At 45.0% G+C, this 20,839-nt stretch overlaps 1 protein-coding gene across 1 annotated transcript; it reads left to right on the top strand.

Annotated features, from left to right (window-relative positions):
- The first annotated feature begins 5,387 nt into the window (after positions 1-5,387).
- On the top strand, positions 5,388-19,224 carry LOC138608802 (major histocompatibility complex class I-related gene protein-like). The gene is made up of 7 exons (XM_069681377.1): positions 5,388-5,488; positions 7,289-7,555; positions 8,571-8,849; positions 8,990-9,292; positions 18,080-18,190; positions 18,407-18,424; positions 18,517-19,224. The coding sequence occupies exons 1-7, from the start codon at positions 5,431-5,433 to the stop codon at positions 18,525-18,527; spliced, it is 1,047 nt and encodes a 348-aa protein (XP_069537478.1). The 5' UTR covers positions 5,388-5,430; the 3' UTR covers positions 18,528-19,224.
- Positions 19,225-20,839: the final 1,615 nt, after the last annotated feature.

Genomic DNA, 20,839 nt, shown 5'->3' with positions numbered 1-20,839 from the left:
TGGCCTGGTTTAAAGGGTGATGTGGCACGTTACTGTAAGTCTTGTCATACATGTCAGGTGGCTGGGAAACCTAACCAGACCATTCCTCCTGCTCCACTGTATCCAATTCCAGTTGTATGTGAACCTTTTGAGCGTGTTTTGGTTGACTGTGGGTCCTCTTCCCCGTACAAAATCTGGGAATAAGTTTTTGTTGACAGTCATGTGTGCATCCACAGGATTCCCAGAGGTGTTTCCCCTGCGTACAATAACAACTCCCAGTGTTGTTAAGCCTCTGACCAGATTTTTTTCATTGTTCGGTTTACCCAAAGTAGTCCAGACAGATCAGGGGTCTAACTTCATGTCCCGTGTGTTTGGTCAGGTGTTGAAGCAGCTCGGGATTAAACATTGCCATTCCAGTGCATATCACCCTGAGAGTCAAGGTGCACTTGAGCGTTTCCACCAGACGTTAAAAACTATGTTGCGCATGTATTGTTTGGAGTTTGAAAAGGACTGGGATGAGGGAGTTTATATGCAAATGTTCGCAATCAGGGAGGTAGTTCAGGAGTCTTTGGGGTTTAGTCCATCTGAGCTCGTGTTTGCCCATCCTGTACGCGGTCCTCTCAAACTTCTGAAAGAGAAGTGGTTGTGTGAAGGGACAGATGAGAATCTGCTTGATTATGTGTGTAACTTCAGAATGAAACTGCGCCGTGCCTGTGAGATAGCCCAAGACAATCTTAAAGCAGCGCAGGCCAGAATGAAAGGCTGGTATGATAGGCACGCTAAACACAGAGTTCCAGCCTGGTGACAGGGTTTTAGTGTTGCTGCCGATCCCTGGGTCCAGCCTGCAGGCTCGCTATAGTGGGCCTTATCTGGTAAAAGAAAAGGTTGGTGATAGAGATTACCTTCTAGACACTCCTGATCGCCGTCGTAGAAGTCGTCTCTGTCACATTAATATGTTAAAACCTTATTGTGAAAGGGAAAATGTGCAGATCGATAGTGGATCCAGTTCTGAACCAGGTGAGCCTGTGGTTACCTCTGTGGCGCTGTCCGGTGCTGAAGTTGCTGCACCGCGTGTTAGCCTGGTAGCGGGTAAAGTCCCAACGGCTCTGCCTAGTGCTGAAATGAGTGACGTTTTGTCAGTGGCTTTGACTCATGGGAAGTTGTCCAACTCAGAGGTTTTGAAAAATCTCCCCGCTTACATGTCTCATCTTTCTGAGTCGCAGAGTTCAGACTTGGTTCAGCTAATACAGTCTAGCATAACACTTTTTTCTGATGTTCCCTTTCAGACTTCTTTGTTGAAACATGACATTGATGTAGGTGACTCACGGCCCATTAAACAACATCCTTATCGCGTAAACCCAGATAAACGTCGTCGTCTCAAGAAGCAGGTGGAGTAGATGTTGCAGCATGACATTGCTGAGCCTAGTTGCAGTCCTTGGAGCTCCCCCTGTTTGTTGGCCGATAAAGCTAACGGTGAAGATCGTTTTTGTACAGACTTTAGAAAAGTGAACAATGTAACAAAACCCGACTGTTATCCTCTTCCACGAATGGAGGACTGTGTTGATCATGTCGGGGGGGCTAGGTTTGTTACAAAGTTAGACTTACTGAAGGGATACTGGCAGGTTCCGTTGACTGAGCGGGCAAAAGAGGTTTCTGCTTTTGTCACTCCGGATGACTTCCTCCAGTATACGGTCATGGCCTTTGGAATGCGTAATGCGCCGGCCACCTTTCAGAGGCTAATGAATGTAGTTCTATCTGGTCTGTCATTTTGTGAGGCGTATCTGGATGATTTGGTTGTTCCGAGTCGTGGGTTGAACATCTGGAGCACCTCAATAAAGTGTTTCTTCGTTTGAAGGATGCAGGTTTAACTGTTAACTTGTCCAAATGTGAGTTCGGACAGGCGACTGTCACTTATCTTGGCAAGGTGGTGGGGGGAGGTCAGGTTCGTCCTGTTCAGGCGAAGGTGGAATGTATTATTGCATTTCCCGTTCCAACTAACCGAACCGAGCTTTGCCGTTATTTGGCCATGGTTGGTTATTATCGGGGCTTTTGTATGAACTTTTCTGCTGTAGCCTCGCCTTTGACTGATCTCCTTAGTCCGAAAGTTAACTTTAAGTGGTCCAGCATCTGTCAGTCTGCGTTTGAACAGACTAAAAGTCTTCTTGTCAATGCACCTGTCCTCGCTGCACCCCAGTTCGACCAGCCGTTTAAGTTGGCTGTGGATGCGAGCGACACCGGCATTGGCGCTGTTCTTTTGCAGGACGGTTCTGATGGCGTAGAGCACCCAGTTTCATTGGCCCTTGTTGTGGCTCTGGAGCATTTTCAGGTTTATATAGGTTCCACTAGTGCTCCTGTGGTTGTGTATACTGATCATAATCCGCTTGTTTTTCTTCACAGGATGCGTAACAAAAACCGACGCCTAATGAGTTGGAGTTTGCGGCTGCAAGGCTTCAATGTGGAGATTCGACATGTCCGTAGCAGTGATAATGTTTTGGCCGACGCGTTGTCGCGCCTGTAGATACTTTTTTTTTTTTCCTGAACATTGTATCGTAATAAGAAATCATGTAATTTACTTCTTATTCTTTTAGTACATGTTCAGTAACTTAGGGTGGGGGTGTTACATGCGCTCCCCCTACTGGTTGTTTGTGTCAAGGTCTGTTCTCACCCTGTTAATGCTTTCAGGTGTGGGTGATCCACCTGATGGAGGAGAGCCCATAAAAGAAGCTTTCAGACTGCGATCCAGAGCCGAAAGATTTATTAAACCAAGGCCACCATTCTCACATGTATTATACAAAGAGCTACGTTTAATTGTTTCTGGTTTACCGTCCCAAATAAATCTAAAGAGTTTCTTTTCATAGGTTTTAAAGAAGGTAACATCCTGAGAGGGCAAAGACAATAGATAATATGTAAACTGAGAAACTATTAAGGAATTGATTATTGCAACTTTACCATTTACCAAAAATTTGTGAAACTTTATAATCAAATGTTTTAAAGTTAAAGTCGAGGTGAAATGAAAAATGTCATTTTAATCCTTTTAGATCACATCCCCGATAATATTGTGCATCTATTTGACAATATGGGACAAAAAAAAACAGAAAATCAATTTCTTCGTATTCTTATATCAAAATCTTTTTTTTGTTTTTTTCGTCCTGTAAAAAGAAATATCCTGTGTGCTTACGTAGGCTAGAACCAACAAATTTCAACCAATCAATCTGCAACATTTAGCCGCAGAGCACCAAGAACGTTCGGTCAGTTAGCTAGCTACTGCGCTGTGGAGAACGTCTGTCTACGCCCACTTATCAACGATCAAATCAAATCCCTCCAATGACATGTCCCGCGTGCACGTCCTGTTTAACTCGGAAATACGTCACGATACGGAAGCTAGATACTCTCGAAATGCTGTTTCAGCTCGACTTTAAGGTTTTACGGTCAAATGTTTTAAAGTTAAGGTTTTACGGTCAACTGTTATGAAGTTTAAAGAGTTTTTCAACTAAGTTTTATAACCTATTTTTAAGAGTTTTTCAACCATGTTTCATTACCTATTGGAGATTGAAATTAAGTTGCTGACAAGAGGGTTCTGGGACCTTTTTTGCCACAACTCCACCTGATTGTATCACATGCTTTTTCAAAGTCGGCTATAAAAATGTAACCAGGCAACTGATTCTTATCATAATATTCAATTACTTCAAGAAGAAACCAGATATTATCTTCTATGAATCGACCCTCCAGAAAACCAGTTTGATCAAAGTGTATTAAATGTTGAATAACCTTCTTTAATCTAAGAGCAATACATTGAGCTAATATACCAGCATCACAGCACAAAAGTGTCAGGGGTCTCCAATTCTTTAATTTCACCGGATCTTTTGCCTGGCCGTCTGCATCATGTTTTAGCATAAGAGAGATTAACCCTTCTCTCTGGGAGTTAGACTGCTGTCCCATTTCAAAGGAAAAGTTAAAACAGGCTAACAAAGCCTCCTTACTTTCCGGAAAGAAAGTTTTATAGACCTCCACAGGTATCCCATCTAATCCAGGAGACTTTCCATTGTGAAAAGAATGTATTGCATCATATAACTCACTTTCACCAATAAGACCCTCACATAATACACGTTGTTCATCTGTAAGTTTAGGATGAGGGCAGGATTTCATAACATCCAGCAAAGAGAGATTCACTGATCGGGTTTCTTCATCATTAAAAATATTAGCATAATAGTTTGTGATTGTTTTAAGAATATCATTTGTACTGGTAACTTCTGTTTCATTTTCAACCCAAATTTTATTCATGTGTTTCCTGGATATATTCCTTTTTTCAAGCTGCAGAAAGTATTTAGTGAATTTCTCACCATATTCCATGTAGCTTTAGTTCTACGTATTCTCCATTTGATTTTATGTTGATAACTCTTTTTGTTTGAGATCAAGTAACTGTTGATTGACCTTGGTGAAACTTGACTTCATGTTCTTTGACACGTAAAGCGGTTATGTGACAGGAAGCTTAAAGGAATGTTTTCCCAACATTTAATCGTCCTGATATTTTGATTAAATATACTTCCCTGTTTCACCAGTTGTCTGTGTCCCTTCGCCTCCATTTTATTTTTATTTATTTTTTATTTAGCCTTTATTTAAACAGGTAATGTCGTTGAGACACGGGGTCTCATTCTCAAGAGAGACCTGCTTGGACAGCAGCAACACACAGAGTGACAGACAGACAGTAATCATTACTCTAAATACTTTCCATTATCACTTTCACTGCACTTATCTTACACACTCAAAGGTCACAATGAGATCAAACATTACCTTTAATCAAAACAAACTTTTAAAAGAGTTTAATTCTTTGTCTTCACCATAACATCTATCCTTTATCCATCAGTACACATATATGTTGATTTTACTCTTCTAATCAATCAGAACACATCGAGCAAAGCAGACATTTCTTATTGATGCATGTTGATTCAATAACAATCTAATCAATACATTCACAGTACAAATTACATATGATACTATGAGTGGAAAATATACTAAATGAAGTTGGAATAAATTGCTAAAATTGGCCTTAATTCCACAAAACAGACTTTAAACAGTTTTCGGGTGCACCTCTACTCTAAACACGAAGGCAGCTCACACAGACTCTCTGGGGCCCTTCTGCCACCGTCAGTACGGTAAAAAAAAGAAAAGAAAAAAGGGAACATGGGTTATCAACTTCAGTAGCTTTACACTAAAGTTTTTTTAAATATATTTATTCGGTAGTTTTATACAGAAATCTGTCATTTATTTCGGGTCTGTAATCAGTATTTGATAAAACCTTGAATTGTCATTTAAAAAAAACCATAATGAAAAAAAAATTGTCTCAGTCAAGAACAGACACGCCCCACAGCACGCTGCTCAGTATCAACAGAAAGCGTGAAATCAGTCGACCGTCTCTCACTTATCCAAACTTAGCTACTTGTTGATTGTAAAATGACGTTTGTGAAAATCGTATTCGTGTTGCTCCTGTTCTGTGATGTTGCATCGACAGGTAAGATCACTCCCTGATTATTAATTTATCTAACAGGGACAGTGCGCATTCAGGAACATTAACATTAATCTGGTTTCTGTGACAATGTTTATTATTTCTTGCTGTGGAGCGCGGAGCACTGTGAATTTCGGTGTTGGAAAGAATAACTCAAAGAATAGACTTTTAAGCTACAAATTGTTTCACTCTTGGAAAAGTTGAACTCTAGCAGAAGCTCCTCTGGGCGGAGAGATCGAGTTTGATCAGAAACTACTCGGAGGAAATAGTTGAAACCACTTCGAAAAAATGATTACATTGAAAATGTAAACGTCATATTAAATTATAATGAAATATAATTCAAAATTGACATGGAGCAAAGAAAGGTAGTTAATTGAGTTTGTTGCTTAAAGCCCCTGTAAACCCAAATCCAAAAAAGCCTTCTAACTGTGTAATTTAGGGTCTTATGTACATACTAGTAAATATCTAAAAAGTTTTAGAAATGAGTTTAAATCCAAACTCGAGTTATTGCCATTCTTTCTTTGTTAACTTCCTTGACATTGGGGTTGAATTGGGCGTGGTTATGTTAGGATACTTATTATGTCATACATTTCCTTGAACCAATCAACCGCAGTTGTCCCGCCCTCACAGGTGCAATAACACTTCTCAGCTCGTGATCAATCTTCCTCTCTGAGTCTGAGCTAACTCGTGTCCACATACCCTGAACGTCTCTGCACATACCTGTTGCAACTAGCTTCCTAACGATCGCCTTCTTCCCCATCATGCCTGTGTGTGCCAGGAGTCACAGGACATCAATCACTCGCGAAGTCTTGGCAACCAAATAAACAACAGCGGGACCAGTTTACTTCTAACGGCAAAAGAGGGTCCGCTCGGCGTCGCTGACATCGGCATACATATGCACTTCTAATATGCAATGTAAACAATCTTTGTGCCCATATCAGCTGTGCGCTCAGTATCAAACTTTCAGCTCCCTGGCGATCTCCCTCCAGCAAGCTGCACAATATTATACTGAAATGAGGAGATAAAAGTCTATCAAACTCCGCTGAGCGGGGCCAGTAGCGGTGCAGAGAGCACAGGTGCAGGTGTGTTGGGGTGACTGAAGCAAAGTGATCAGATTAAAGTCATTTGTGAGTTAAAACTTAATGAGGTGAAGAAGAGAGAACAATGAAAGTGTGGAAGTAAGAAATAACCATGTAGAAAGAGGCTAAGTCTACATGTGATGTGCTTCTCACAAAGCCTGTTATTAATTAGATTCATTATTTTAATCACCTGACAGCAATAGTTTTGATATGATGTGCACATGCACACATACCTGGGTGGTACAACAAACCCTCTACCATGCTGCTGAAAACAATTTCCTTTCCCATGCGCCATTGTTGTGTTGACAGTTGCCATGAGAACGCGGTCAGGCGGATGTCGGCAGGTGTCAATCAGCACAGGATCTGCCACGCCTACACAGTCCTGAGAAATGTTCTGAACAGCCAAATGAGCCGATTTTCAACACGATTTTCTAGTGATTTATTTTCACTCAGATTTTTGTGGATACTTTATGACTCACTCAACTCTGATATCATATTTGCATTTTTGCTGTCTGAAGCCGAGTTTCCAGGGCCTTTAAAGTGCCCGCTTGGCCACAGCAGGTCAAAGGAAAGTGTGATGAATGTCTGCTGTGGTTTTTTGTATACAATTATCATCAGTCAGACACCTGCAGATGACAAAATAATCTTTAAGAGCAAATCTCTGCTCTATTATTTTTCACCTTAGTTTGACAACCCAAAGGCTGAAAACTCTTTCTCTGTCTAACAGTCAAACACTCCCTGAAATATTTCCTCACTGCATCTTCTGGAGTCCCAAACTTTCCCGAGTTTGTGGGTATCGCGATGGTTAATGAAGTGCAGTTAGGATCCTGTGACATGAACATCAAGACAATAGACCCAAAACGGGACTGGATGAAAGAATTATTAAAGCATGATCCAACACATCTGGAGTGGTGTTCTCAGAAGTGTTTGTGGATCGAGCACATCTTGAGAGGCAACATTGAGGACTTAATGCAACGCTTCAATCAAAGTGCAGGTACAGTACGTTTAACTTCACACTGAACTTTTGGTTTTAATGTGCAATTTTCTTTATAAAACTCAACTTTATAATCTGTCTGTAAAAACAACACAGGAGACTGACTGGACTGCACTTTACATGGATGATAAATGACCACAGTAGGTGCAAAGGCTCTGGACCTGAATCAGATGACTTACTGTGTTGGTCATTTAGTTTTTACCACTTGATCTGTATAAAATAGTATCAGTACAATGCATCAGCTTTTATTCATTCTATTTAAAGACGGTATTATTTACAGTACTCTCATTTTAAAGCATTAGTAGTCTTGACCATAAAATATAATGGTTCTAAAACCTTAGTGGTTAGACAGCAGCTCCTGAGTAATACTCTGTCAGTCTGTCTAAGTCCTTGGTAAGTCACACTGTATGAGGGCAGAAGTGGTCTTTTTCTATCCTTGTTTGTTGTTCAGTTTCACAGCAATGCCCACATCAGGGTGGACTTTGTTAGAGGTCAGCCATCATACCTGTTATTCACCTTTCTGATGAGCTGGAGATCTGGTCATGCAGGTTGTAGATTAGTTTGAAGACAGGAATTGAATCTGATTCTTTTACAGTCTGCTCTGCACATCAGCTCACTACCTGAAGTATGCTAGCATTGCAACCCAGTACCGTGCTAATACCAAGGGCAGAGAGTGTGACTACCAACCCCCACAGCTGTGGCCTGTCCATATCCATGTGCATCCATGACACGTTCAGTGTCAGTCTTGTAATGCTCATCATCAAGACAGCTCTGGTTCCCTTCTGGATTTCCTTTCTGCATTGGCTCTGAGGTTTAGAGGATATGGGCTGTGTCAGGATCTCAGCAGTCTCTCTGTTGTTTAGCCGTCCGCACCGACCACATGATAATTAGCTGCATCATCCAATAACTGCGTTCTGTGGGTCAGTCTGTCTCTGTAGTTAAGATGTGATATCATCTGTTAATAGCCAACTTTGCTGGAGTGTCACTTTTCCTGTTGTCTCTGTCACTCTGTCAGGTGCCCACGTTTTGCAAAGGGTGAATGGCTGTGAGTGGGATGACGAGACTGGAGAGATTGTTGGTTATGACCAGTATGGTTATGATGGAGAGGACTTCATCGCATTGGACCTGCAGACACTGACATGGACTGCTCCAAAACCACAGGCCTTCATCACCAAACTCAGATGGGATGCTGACAAAGATAAATTAGAATCTCATAAATACTACTACACCTCCCAGTTGCCCAGCATGCTGAAGATGTACGTGCACTATGGGAGGACGTTTCTGCAGAGAACAGGTAGAATTAAGGACCCAATGTACTGTTGCATTTTCTGTTTGTAATGCAGCATGCCAATGAAAATGAAAGTGTAGGATATACAAATTCTCCATCCTTGAGTCTCAGTATAGACTCTTCTGTTTCCCTCTGCCTCCCTACAGAGCTTCCTTCAGTGTCTCTCCTCCAGAAGACTGCCTCTTCTCCAGTCAGCTGCCACGCTACAGGTTTCTACCCTGACAGAGCCGTGCTGTTCTGGAGGAAAGATGGAGAGGAGCTTTATGAAAATGTTGAATACGGAGAGATTCTCCCCAACCACGACGGATCCTTCCAGACTAGTGTTGAACTTGACATTTCATCAGTGAAAACTGAAGACTGGGGGAGGTACGAATGTGTGTTTCAGCTCTCTGGTGTGAAGGAGGACAATGTCACCAAACTGGACAAAGCAGCGATCAGAAGCAATGAAGGTAAGGCTGGTCTCAGTGTAACCATTGACTGTATGAAAGAGGTGGACAAAGCCTCTGGGACATCACTGATTAGTTTTTAAACCCTTCTTTAGCTTCTGTAGAAGCCTTAAGTTTGGCATTTTGGCCGTAGCCATTTTGTTTTGGGGTTTTTTAGCCAAAAGGGACCATATTTTGAGAACCAGGTGGATACAGGATTCCTACCTCTCTATCCTGGATGATAGGCATCTAACTTGTCAACTACAGGTTGCAAAGCCCAAATAAATGTCCTGCTTCAGGGTGTATTTGACTGTAAATGAGACCATAATTTGCTAAATGAACATCATGCTGTGTTGAAGAAGACTTGAAACCAGAGATTGAGACCATAAACTCATTAGGAAAATGTTTACTGAGGGAATAAATCAAGAGAGAAGGAGGACCATTTTCCAGTGTGGCGCATGTGAACACCAGATCGTAATGGATCACACCCCATGTAAACAGTTGACCTGTAATCTCCAATCAGAATGATTTCAATCACAATGACTAAAAAGTGTGCATTTAAACCCAACCACACTGTAGGGTATAGCATCCACTTTCACTGTGTTATTTAATTGCTTTATATGTAGTGTAGTATCCTCTGATTGATGGGTGTTTTTTAGGCTGTCCTTTAACTTCCTCTTATTGCTTAACAAAGTCCAAAGCAAATACAGTAGGTGTCTGGCATGTGACCCCGTTTATGACATGCACTTTAAACTCTGGACAGAGTATGTTTATGGTCTCTGATGTTTATTTGTTCGTTACCGAGCAGGAAATCTAAAATCATTCTTCCCTGCGAGACCTCATTAGAAATCCAGATGTACTCTGCTACCATGTAGACTTCAACGTCCTCAAGGGGAAATTTGTCTCACATTAAATACATGACCACACTTTATCTTATATAAAATGATGTACAGCAGTTACAGCAGTATCACATGAAACCTGATCCAGGCATTATAACCTAACAGGATCACCATCATCACCTTTACCTTCTACATTACAATGTTTTTAGGACACAGTTTTTTTCCATTATGATTGACAGCACTTCTTAACCTGCCTGAATTTTATAATAATGAAACCAGGTCTCCTCTACCTGTACAACAAATGTGAGACGGACTGGTTGAACGGTGTAGGAGGAGTTAATCCAAGTTTGACCCCTGAAAATGGCAAAAATTCACGACACTGTAGGGTATAGCATCCACGTTCATTGTATTATTTAACAGAGATGTGGAGTTGAGACTTGGTGACTTCGGTTGGGACTCAAGTCGACTCGAGTCACTGTCTTGATGACCTGTGACTTGCCTTGACAAAAAACAAATGACTTGAGACTTGACTTGAGGCCTGATGACTTGGATGACTTGCGTGTGTTCATAAGTTTGAATGTTAGCTGTTAAATATAAAATGATCAAATTCAATGTTGTCAAGTTTCTGTCTCACTATCAAGTATGTACGCAGAGCAAACTGGGAATCATGATTGGACGACTCAAAAAGCTCCCTGGTATGTGATTGTCATGATTGGAGGACTGGCTGTCAGTCAAACTCCTCGCTATGGCAACACGCAACATCAAGGCCCCCAAAGAGAATCCTCATCAGTCCTACTCGTTACTACTCAATACGGCCTCAGAGCAGACCATCATCATGGCTGCGTCTGTGCCAAGATAACACAGATACAATTGATTGTCATACTTTGTGAACAGGTTATATAAATTGGCCAATAATATCATTATTAGACGGCCTGCTAACACCTTGTCTTTTCTCTTTATAAAGACCGGATACTACAGAGTGCTGGATCTTGGGCGGAAAAAAAGTGACTTAACTTGCCTTAACTAAGGACTCGACTTGACTTGACTTGACTTGCCCAAGAAAAAATGACTTGAGACTTGCTTGAGACTTGAGCAAAGATGACTTGATCACAACACTGTTATTTAATTGCTTTATATGTAGTGTAGTATCCTCTGATTGATGGGTGTTTTTTAGCCTGTCCTTTAACTTTCTCTTATTGCTTAACAAAGTCCAAAGCAAATATAGTAGTGTAACGGGTATGGTGAGGACCCAAAAGCAGCACAGGCAGACGGGATATCAGTCGGTAATGACCTTTATTATTCACTGCAGTCTTTAACAGTTTATACAATGGCAGGGTGAAAAGTCTTGGCTCACAGTGATCTTCTGCAAGATCTGAGAAGGAGTGAGCCTGGTGTCGCTGACTGAAGGCAAAGCCAACAACAGGTGGATTACCTAGCTGGCAGACAGGTCCAGTGGTGAGCTGTGTAGCCACAGAGCCGAGTAGGTGTAACCAGGAGGGAATAGGCGAAACTCGTGGTCGAAGACAGAAGGCTGAGGTAATATCCAGGGCAGAGACGAGGCAGGCAGGTCGGGGACAGACGAGGTCGGCAACAGGTGATCAGTCCGGGGAAAAACGCTGGAAAGTCAGGCATAATACAAGAACAATCTGGCACTGAAGCAGAGACAGGAGCAGGCTTAAATGCAGCCAGGGCTCTCACAGGTGTGGAGAGTTGGCCTGATGAGGAGGCGTGGCTGACAGGTAGAGTGGAGCAGAGACAGGTGTAGGGAGTTGGTCTGATGAGGAGGTGTGGCAGACTGGCAGAGTGGAGCAGACTGTGACAGAACCCCCCCCTCAAGGGACGGCTCTTGACGTCCCAAGAAGAATGGACCAAGCCGGGTGGGAGGCGGGGGGCCTGGAGGAGGGCTAATACTCGTACGAGAGTCCGGCGTCCATCTCCACTTCCATGGTCCCGGGGAGAGTGTCGTCCTCCTCAGAGTAGGGGAAACCCTCTCTGTCCTCGGCGTCGTCGCTGTCGTTCGGGGACTCCGACGGAGGATGTGGTCTGGGAGGTGGCCTGGTTCTGGACGTCTGGTTGAGGTTGCGCCGATGGAAGTCCCTGATGAGGGTGTGGTCCAGAATGTCCCTCCCAGGGACCCAGGACCTCTCTTCAGGGCCGTAACCCTCCCAGTCCACCAGGTACTGGAATCCCCTCCCACGCCGGCGAGACTGCAGGAGGCGACGGACAGTGTAGGAGGGACCTCCATCGATGAGGCGAGGAGGCGGTGGAGGTGGCGCGGCAGGGACCAGAGCGCTCTCTCGGACCGGTTTAACCTTGGAGACATGAAATGTGGGATGAACCCGCATGGATCTGGGGAGCTTGAGTCTCACCGCCACCGGGTTGATGATCTCCTGGATCTCGAACGGGCCGATGAACCGAGGAGCCAGTTTCTTGGATTCCACTCGGAGGGGGAGATCACGGGTGGAGAGCCAAACCTTCTGACCCGGTTGGTAGTCCGGGGCCTTGGAGCGGTGGCGATTGGAGGCCGCAGTGTAGCGGCCAGCGGCCCGGAGCAGAGCCGCCCTGGCTCGGGTCCACGTCCTGTGACAACGGCGGATGAAGTACTGGACAGAGGGGCAGGATGCTTCTCTTTCGAGTGCTGGAAAGAGCGGAGGCTGGAACCCATAGGTACACTCAAAGGGGGAGAGACCTGTGGCGGAGCTGGTCAAGGTGTTGTGGGCATATTCTACCCAAAGAAGTTGTTCGGACCAGGAAGTAGGGTGTTGAGACGTCATACAGCGTAGTGCCGTTTCCATCTCCTGATTTTTGCGTTCGGTCTGGCCGTTGGACTGGGGGTGGTACCCCGAGGACAGGCTGATGGTGGCTCCCAGAAGCGAGCAGAACTCCCTCCAGAATACTGAGGCGAACTGGGGGCCCCGATCAGAGACCACGTCTACTGGGATGCCGTGGAGACGGACGACGTGGAGGAGGAGTAGCTTGGCCGTCTCTTTGGCAGATGGAAGTTTGGGCAGGGGCACAAAATGGGCCATCTTACTGAACCGGTCTACCACCGTCAGGATAGTAGAGTTGCCGCTGGATGGTGGTAGACCGGTGACGAAGTCCAAGGAAATGTGCGACCAGGGACGATGAGGCACAGGCAGAGGATGCAGAAGACCGGCGGGGGCATGGTGAGTCGGCTTGTGCTGGTTGCAGGTGGGACAGGCATTGACGAACCCCCGAATGTCCTCATCCAGTGATGTCCACCAGAACCGGCGCTGCACAACGTCCTTGGTCCGTTGAATCCCTGGGTGACAGGTAAGTTGAGTGCTGTGGGCCCATAGTAGAACCTCGGACCGGAGATCAGGCGGAACGAACAGGCGGTTGGGGGGGCAAGCGCTGGGTCAGGGCTGGTCTTGGGCGGCGGCCCTGACTTTCTCCTCGATCTCCCAGGTGAGTGTAGCGACCAGACGGGAAGAAGGCAGGATAGTGTCCGGGTCGGCCCTGTCCCCCTCCCTTTCCAAGAACTGAAGGGACAGGGCGTCGGGCTTGACGTTGCGGGACCCCGGTCGATAGGAGAGGGAAAAGTTGAACCGGGTCAGGAAGAGTGCCCATCGGGCCTGGCGGGAGTTCAGTCTCTTAGCGGACTGGAGGTACTCAAGGTTTTTATGGTCCGTCCATACCAGAAACGGCAGTTTAGTCCCCTCGAGCCAGTGTCGCCACTCTTCTAATGTCAACTTGACGGCGAGGAGCTCTCGGTTCCCAATGTCATAATTCCTCTCTGCCGGGGTCAAACGTCGGGAATAGAAGGCGCAGGGGTGCAACTTCTGGTCGGCGGCCGCTCTCTGGGACAAGACGGCCCCCACTCCTAAGTCGGAGGCGTCCACCTCGACCACGAATTGCCGTTCAGGGTCCGGCATTTGGAGGATGGGGGCCGAGGTGAATCGTGTCTTCAGGGCCTGAAAAGAGTCATTAGCGGCCCTGGACCAGAGAAAGGGCACCTTGGAGGATGTGAGAGCTGTGAGGGGGGCCGCCACCGAACTGTAGCCCCTGATGAACCTCCGGTAGAAGTTGGTGAAGCCCAGGAAACGTTGAAGCTGCTTGCGGGAATCAGGGGCGGGCCAAGTGGTGACGGCAGAAACCTTGGCTGAGTCCATCTCCACGGTCCCTCTCCCTACGATGTACCCCAGGAAGGAGACAGACGAGGCGTGAAACTCACACTTTTCGGCCTTGACGAAAAGGGAGTTTTCCAGGAGGCGTTGGAGGACTTTCTGGACGTGATGAACATGTTCCTCTCTGGAGCGGGAGAAGATCAGGATATCATCGAGGTAAACGAAGACGAACCTGTTGAGCATGTCCCTGAGCACGTCATTAACCAGGGCCTGGAAGACAGCAGGAGCGTTGGTGAGGCCGAAGGGCATCACCAGGTACTCGTAGTGACCGGTGGGGGTATTGAACGCCGTCTTCCACTCGTCCCCCTCACGGATCCGGACCAGGTGATAGGCATTGCGCAGGTCAAGCTTGGTGAAGATGGTGGCGCCCTCCAGGAGCTCGAAAGCCGAGGAGATGAGGGGCAGGGGGTACCGGTTCTTGATGGTAATGTCATTTAATCCACGATAGTCAATGCAGGGGCGGAGTGTTTTGTCTTTTTTCTCCACGAAAAAGAAACCGGCTCCAGCCGGAGACGAGGAGGGGCGGATGATGCCCGCCGCTAGACCGTCACTGATATATGTCTCCATCGCCCCCCTCTCAGGAACGGACAGGGAATACAGGCGTCCTCTGGGCGGCGTGGCACCGGGCTGGAGGTTGATGGCGCAGTCGTAGGGCCGATGTGGGGGAAGGGAGGTTGCCTTGGCCTTACTGAAGACCTCCCTGAAGTCCAGATACTCAGCTGGGACCCCCAGCACATCGGTCGAAGAACTGGTCCCGGCAGAAGGTTGTGGTGCGGCGGCTTGCTTGAGGCAGACCTGGTGACAAGATGAACTCCACCCCAGGATCGCCCCTGTGGTCCAATCCAGGTGCGGATTGTGACGTCGGAGCCATGGGAACCCCAGGAGGAGAGGATGACGAGGAGAGTGCAGGATGTGAAACTGGAGTGTTTCATGGTGGTTCCCGGAAATTAACATCCGTATGGGTGCTGTCAGGTGGGTCACAGTTCCCAGAAGTCGACCATCCAGAGCGTTGGTGGAGACTGGAGCTGGCAGGGGAATCTGACCGACACCCAGCTGCTGAGCTAGATTAAAATCCATAATGTTGGCATCAGAGCCAGAGTCAATGAGGGTGGCGAGGGTCTGGGATCCCTCAGGCAGCAGCAGGCGGACCTGGCACAGGGATCGTGTGCTGGAGGAGGAGCTAGACGTATGACTCACCAGGAACTCCTTCCTTCCTGGTGAGTCCGTCCTTTTAGCGGACACCCAGAAATAAAGTGTCCCGCTTGGCCACAATACAGGCAGAGGTTCCCCTCGCGGCGTCTTTTCCTCTCTTCAGGAGTTAAACTGGCCCGGCCAACCTGCATGGGTTCAGGCTCCCCTGAAGACCGGCTGCCAGAAAGCATCGATACCCCGGAAGCCGCTGGTGGCGGGGCGGGCTGGCGTCGTCCCGCTAGCCCCTGATGTTTCTCCCGCCGTCTCGCTTGAATGCGACGATCGATGCGGGAAGCCAGCTCGATGATGCCGTCGAGAGTGGTGGGAAGATCATACGATATTAGTTCGTCCTTGATGTATTCAGCGAGCCCCATCAGGAATGCGTCGCACTGGGCAGCCTGGTTCCACTCACTGGAGCTAGCCTGGGTGCGGAAGTTGATGGAGTAATCGGCCACTGAATGCGACCCTTGGTTCAGACCCAGAAGCCCTCCAGATGCGTCCGGCCCTCGGGAAGCTTCTCCAAACACTTTACGAAGCTCAGCAGCGAAGGCTTGAAAAGAGGAGCAGGCTGGAGTGCGACGCTCCCACTCGGCTGTTCCCCACAGCCGAGCGCGCCCCGTCAGATGATTCACAGTGAACGCCACCCTGGCGTCCTCCGAAGCGAAGGTATGGGGCTGGAGAGCGAACAGGATCGAACATTTCGTGAGGAACGGGCGGCAACCCTCCGCGTCCCCGACGTAGCGTTCAGGAACCCCCACACGAGGCTCCGAAGCGAAGGCAGAGGTAGAGGCGGAGGCAGCCGGGGCTGGTGGAGGCTGGACGGGTTCCGGGGGCAGAGGGACAGCTTGGGCAAAAGCTGCGGCGAGCTGTTGGACCTGCGAGGCTAGCGAGGTAAACGCCTGCTCCTGCTTAGCCACCGCCAGTCGAACATCTGCAGAGTTAGAAAGTAGCAGCGCCTCGTGGTGCTGGAGCATCGCCTCTACCTTCTCCAGGCGATCCATCGCCGTGTGTGCTGGGTCCATGTCTGGCCAGATTGTACTGTAACGGGTATGGTGAGGACCCAAAAGCAGCACAGGCAGACGGGATATCAGTCGGTAATGACCTTTATTATTCACTGCAGTCTTTAACAGTTTATACAATGGCAGGGTGAAAAGTCTTGGCTCACAGTGATCTTCTGCAAGATCTGAGAAGGAGTGAGCCTGGTGTCGCTGACTGAAGGCAAAGCCAACAACAGGTGGATTACCTAGCTGGCAGACAGGTCCAGTGGTGAGCTGTGTAGCCACAGAGCCGAGTAGGTGTGTAACCAGGAGGGAATAGGCGAAACTCGTGGTCGAAGACAGAAGGCTGAGGTAATATCCAGGGCAGAGACGAGGCAGGCAGGTCGGGGACAGACGAGGTCGGCAACAGGTGATCAGTCCGGGGAAAAACGCTGGAAAGTCAGGCATAATACAAGAACAATCTGGCACTGAAGCAGAGACAGGAGCAGGCTTAAATGCAGCCAGGGCTCTCACAGGTGTGGAGAGTTGGCCTGATGAGGAGGCGTGGCTGACAGGTAGAGTGGAGCAGAGACAGGTGTAGGGAGTTGGTCTGATGAGGAGGTGTGGCAGACTGGCAGAGTGGAGCAGACTGTGACAAGTAGGTGTCTGGCATGTGACCCCGTTTATGACATGCACTTTAAACTCTGGACAGAGTATGTTTATGGTCTCTGATGTTTATTTGTTTGTTACCGAGCAGGAAATCTAAAATCATTCTTCCCTGCAAGACCTCATTAGAAATCCAGATGTACTCTGCTACCATGTAGACTTCAACGTCCTCAAGGGGAAATTTGTCTCACATTAAATACATGACCTCACTTTATCTTATATAAAATGATGTACAGCAGTTACAGCAGTATCACATGAAACCTGAATCCAGGCATTATAACCTAACAGGATCACCATCATCACCTTTACCTTCTACATTACAATGTTTTTAGGACACAGATTTTTTCCATTATGATTGGCAGCACTTCTTAACCTGCCTGAATTTTATAATAAGTGAAACCAGGTCTCCTCTACCTGTACAACAAATGTGAGATGGACTGGTTGAACGGTGTAGGAGGAGTTAATCCAAGTTTGACCCCTGAAAATGGCAAAAATTCACCATTTTTTCACATTCATTGGAAAATTGTGGACTTCCTGTTTGGTTTTAGGTTTGGGTGCAAGAGGTTTTTTTGTAGGTCTTGACATGCTAAATCTTCATACCAAATTTCGCACATGAAGGTGAAAGTAACCTCAATGGGGACCCCTTATTGAAATTTCCAGGTGGCACTATTGAGCCACTTTGCCGCGCCCGTGTTTGAGACCCATAAAATATCCCATTTATCGCCACTTCTGATGTGCCTGCACAGTTTCATGAGTTTTTGAGCATGGTAACCCCCTCCAAAATGTGATTTAAGTGGATTGTGAAGAATAATAACAACCCTAACAAACACAATAGGGTCCTCGCACCCGTTGGTGCTCGGGCCCTAATCAAAGGAAATTAAAAGAATAAGTTCCAGGACTTACACGATGGAAACCCTTTCAGAATCACACAGCATGGCTTGTTAGGTTGAAACACTGTGAATGAACTCTAATGGTTTGTTTTGATTGCAGGCTCTCCCTCAGGGTTTCCCGCTGGTCTTGTTCCTGGAGTCATCGTTGGACTGCTGCTCCTTCTGCCTGTCTGCATTGTTGGACTCTTCATCTGGAGAAGAAACAATAATGGTGAGGAACACATTTTTTATATCTCCTGATGAATTTAGAATAAATACCTGTGATAGTCTTGTCTTGCATATTTTGCATTGTATTTCTGTTAAGTAGTCAATTAACTGGATAAGTGATTGTGAAGCCCACTGAACAGATTTTCCATTTTTGTTGTTTCATAGATTCTGAATGTTGATCAAATGTAACATGTGGTGGTATTTTTCATTTGTATTTCAGGGTTCCAGCCGGCTAACAGTAAGTAATATCCAGTTCACCATAAAGCTTTAATGTTCTGCGTCATGCGGACACCAATATTAGTAAGATTTATTCACTGTTTGTCTCGACAGGAGAACAGTGACAATTTGAAGAGGAAGCTGAACTCCACCGAGTGAGGAGTCAATAAAATCACAGCAATTTCTTAGAATTCTTAGGCTTAGACTTTCTGTTAGGACAAAGAAATCGCAGAGCAAGCCCTATTATTTGTTCAAGACAACTTTTGGACTGACTTCATTATCTAAACTTTGCCAAGCACTACAAAGATATTCAAAAACATGTTTTGATTATGTTGAAAGCCCCAAATAACATGAAATGGGGATAAAGGTAGAAGGATTGCCTGCTCAGCCAGCCAGTCTGCCACCTGCTGCCAGAAAGATGCAACAACAGGACAATACCAAAATACATGATAATATCCTCTTCTTCATCATGACAAAATCTACAACTATTATCATCAGCTATGTTCCATATTTTTAACATTTTTCTTGTTGGCAATATTTAGTAAAATAATTGTAACTGAAAAGCCCATAAATAGGTAGAACACGATGATTGACAGACAAAATGTCTTCAACCAGGGAAGAGGAGTGTCGAACACATCTTTCCAGTGTGTTTGAAAATGATGGGGATGAGAAATTATATTCTCAGAGGATATAAAATGATGATACATGGCAGTGTTTATTTTCCAATTCACCAGCCATTTGTTATTGTTAATGCACGGGCGGCAGACATGTAAATGAAGTTGTGATTTTTTAATCATATTTCTCCATGATGAAGATAATAATAATAACAACAATGAACTATAACTGGAATGGAGTATGCAAAGAAGCTGATGTTAACAAAGCTTGTGAGTTATTTTTACATATATTTACATCTTTATACGACAAAAATTGTCCATTACTGCAGTTTAAGAAGAAGAAGTACTCAGACAAGCCGTGGATATCAAAGGGACTGCAAAATGCATGTAGAAAAAAAAAAAAGTCTATATAGGCAATTTATGAAATACAGAACATTAGGGGCAGAGCAAAAATACAAGAAATATAAAAATAAGTTGATTAATATTATAAGGACATGTAAGAAGGATTATTATTCCAAATTACTAGAAAATAATAAAAATAATTCAAAAGGAATTTGGAATATATTAAAAAGTATTATCAGTAAAAGGCAAACCAAGCCAACTTATCCAGAATATTTTTTTGATAACAACATGACAATTAAAGATATGAATGACATGGTTGACGGATTCAACAATTTCTTTGTAAATGTGGGACCAAAACTAGCAAAGGAAATAAATTATACGGGAAAGAGATCTGCTGATGAGGACTGCGAAGAGAGAAACCCATATTCAATTATTTTGGGAACTGTAGAAAAAAAGGAAATGATTGATATTGTAAATAAGTGTAAGAATAAAACGTCCACAGATGGGAATGATATTGATATGACTCTGGTAAAGAAATTGATAGATGGAATTGTTGATCCACTAACACATATATGTAATTAATCGTTTAAAACATTTATATTCCCAGATAAAATGAAAGTTGCCAAAGTCATCCCATTATATAAAGCTGATGACAAACATCTTTACACCAACTATAGACCGGTTTCCTTACTTCCTCAGTTCTCAAAATTACTAGAAAAGCTCTTTGCGTCAAGACTGGACAGTTTTATTGAAAAGAATAACTTGATAATGGACAGTCAGTATGGTTTTAGAGCAGACAGATCGACTTCTATGGCTTTAATGGAATTAGTGGAGGAATTAACAGGATGTATAGAAAATAAAAAGTATGCCGTCGGAATATTCATAGATTTAAAAAAAGCATTCGATACAATCGACCACGAGATATTGCTTAAAAAGATGGCTAGGTATGGTGTGAGAGGAGTGGCTTTAGATTGGCTGAAAAGTTATTTAGAAAATAGGAGGCAATTTGTACAGATGGGTCATCACATGTCAAAGTGCTTAAACATTACATGTGGTGTCCCACAGGGGTCAGTCCTGGGCCCTAAATTATTGATAAAGTACATCAATGATATTTGTAAAGTATCAAATGTATTGAAATTTGTTGTTTTTGCAGACGACACAAATGTTTGTTGTTCTGGGCAGGACTTGCAGCAGCTCTTGGAGGTGGTTGAGAAAGAAATGAGCAAACTGAAATGTTGGTTCGGTATAAATAAATTATCTTTAAACTTGAGTAAAACCAAATTTATGGTATTTGGAAATGGTAAAATAAATGCAAATATCGAAGTGAAAATTGAGAATGCGGTAATAGAAAGAGTGTATGAAAACAAGTTTTTAGGGGTTATAATAGACCACAAGCTCTGCTGGAAGCCTCATATAAAATGTCTGTGTACCAAGATTTCAAGAAGCATTGGAATCTTGGGTAAAGCAAAACACATTTTGAA

Source organism: Semicossyphus pulcher, unplaced genomic scaffold, assembly GCF_022749685.1.
Source record: "Semicossyphus pulcher isolate SPU_LCO1_2020_fin unplaced genomic scaffold, fSemPul1.0.p SCAF_5, whole genome shotgun sequence".
Classification (NCBI taxonomy): domain Eukaryota; kingdom Metazoa; phylum Chordata; class Actinopteri; order Labriformes; family Labridae; genus Semicossyphus; species Semicossyphus pulcher.
Note: the sequence above shows the minus strand (reverse complement) of the source record. Positions and strands in the feature narration are given on the sequence as shown.

Excerpts from the sequence above, each read along its gene's own strand:
- LOC138608802 (XM_069681377.1), top strand. The coding sequence starts at position 5,431 with ATGACGTTTGTGAAAATCGTATTCGTGTTGCTCCTGTTCTGTGATGTT. Across the intron at positions 5,489-7,288 it reads CTGTGATGTTGCATCGACAG|TCAAACACTCCCTGAAATAT; the intron begins GTAAGATCACTC and ends TCTGTCTAACAG. Across the intron at positions 7,556-8,570 it reads ACGCTTCAATCAAAGTGCAG|GTGCCCACGTTTTGCAAAGG; the intron begins GTACAGTACGTT and ends TCACTCTGTCAG.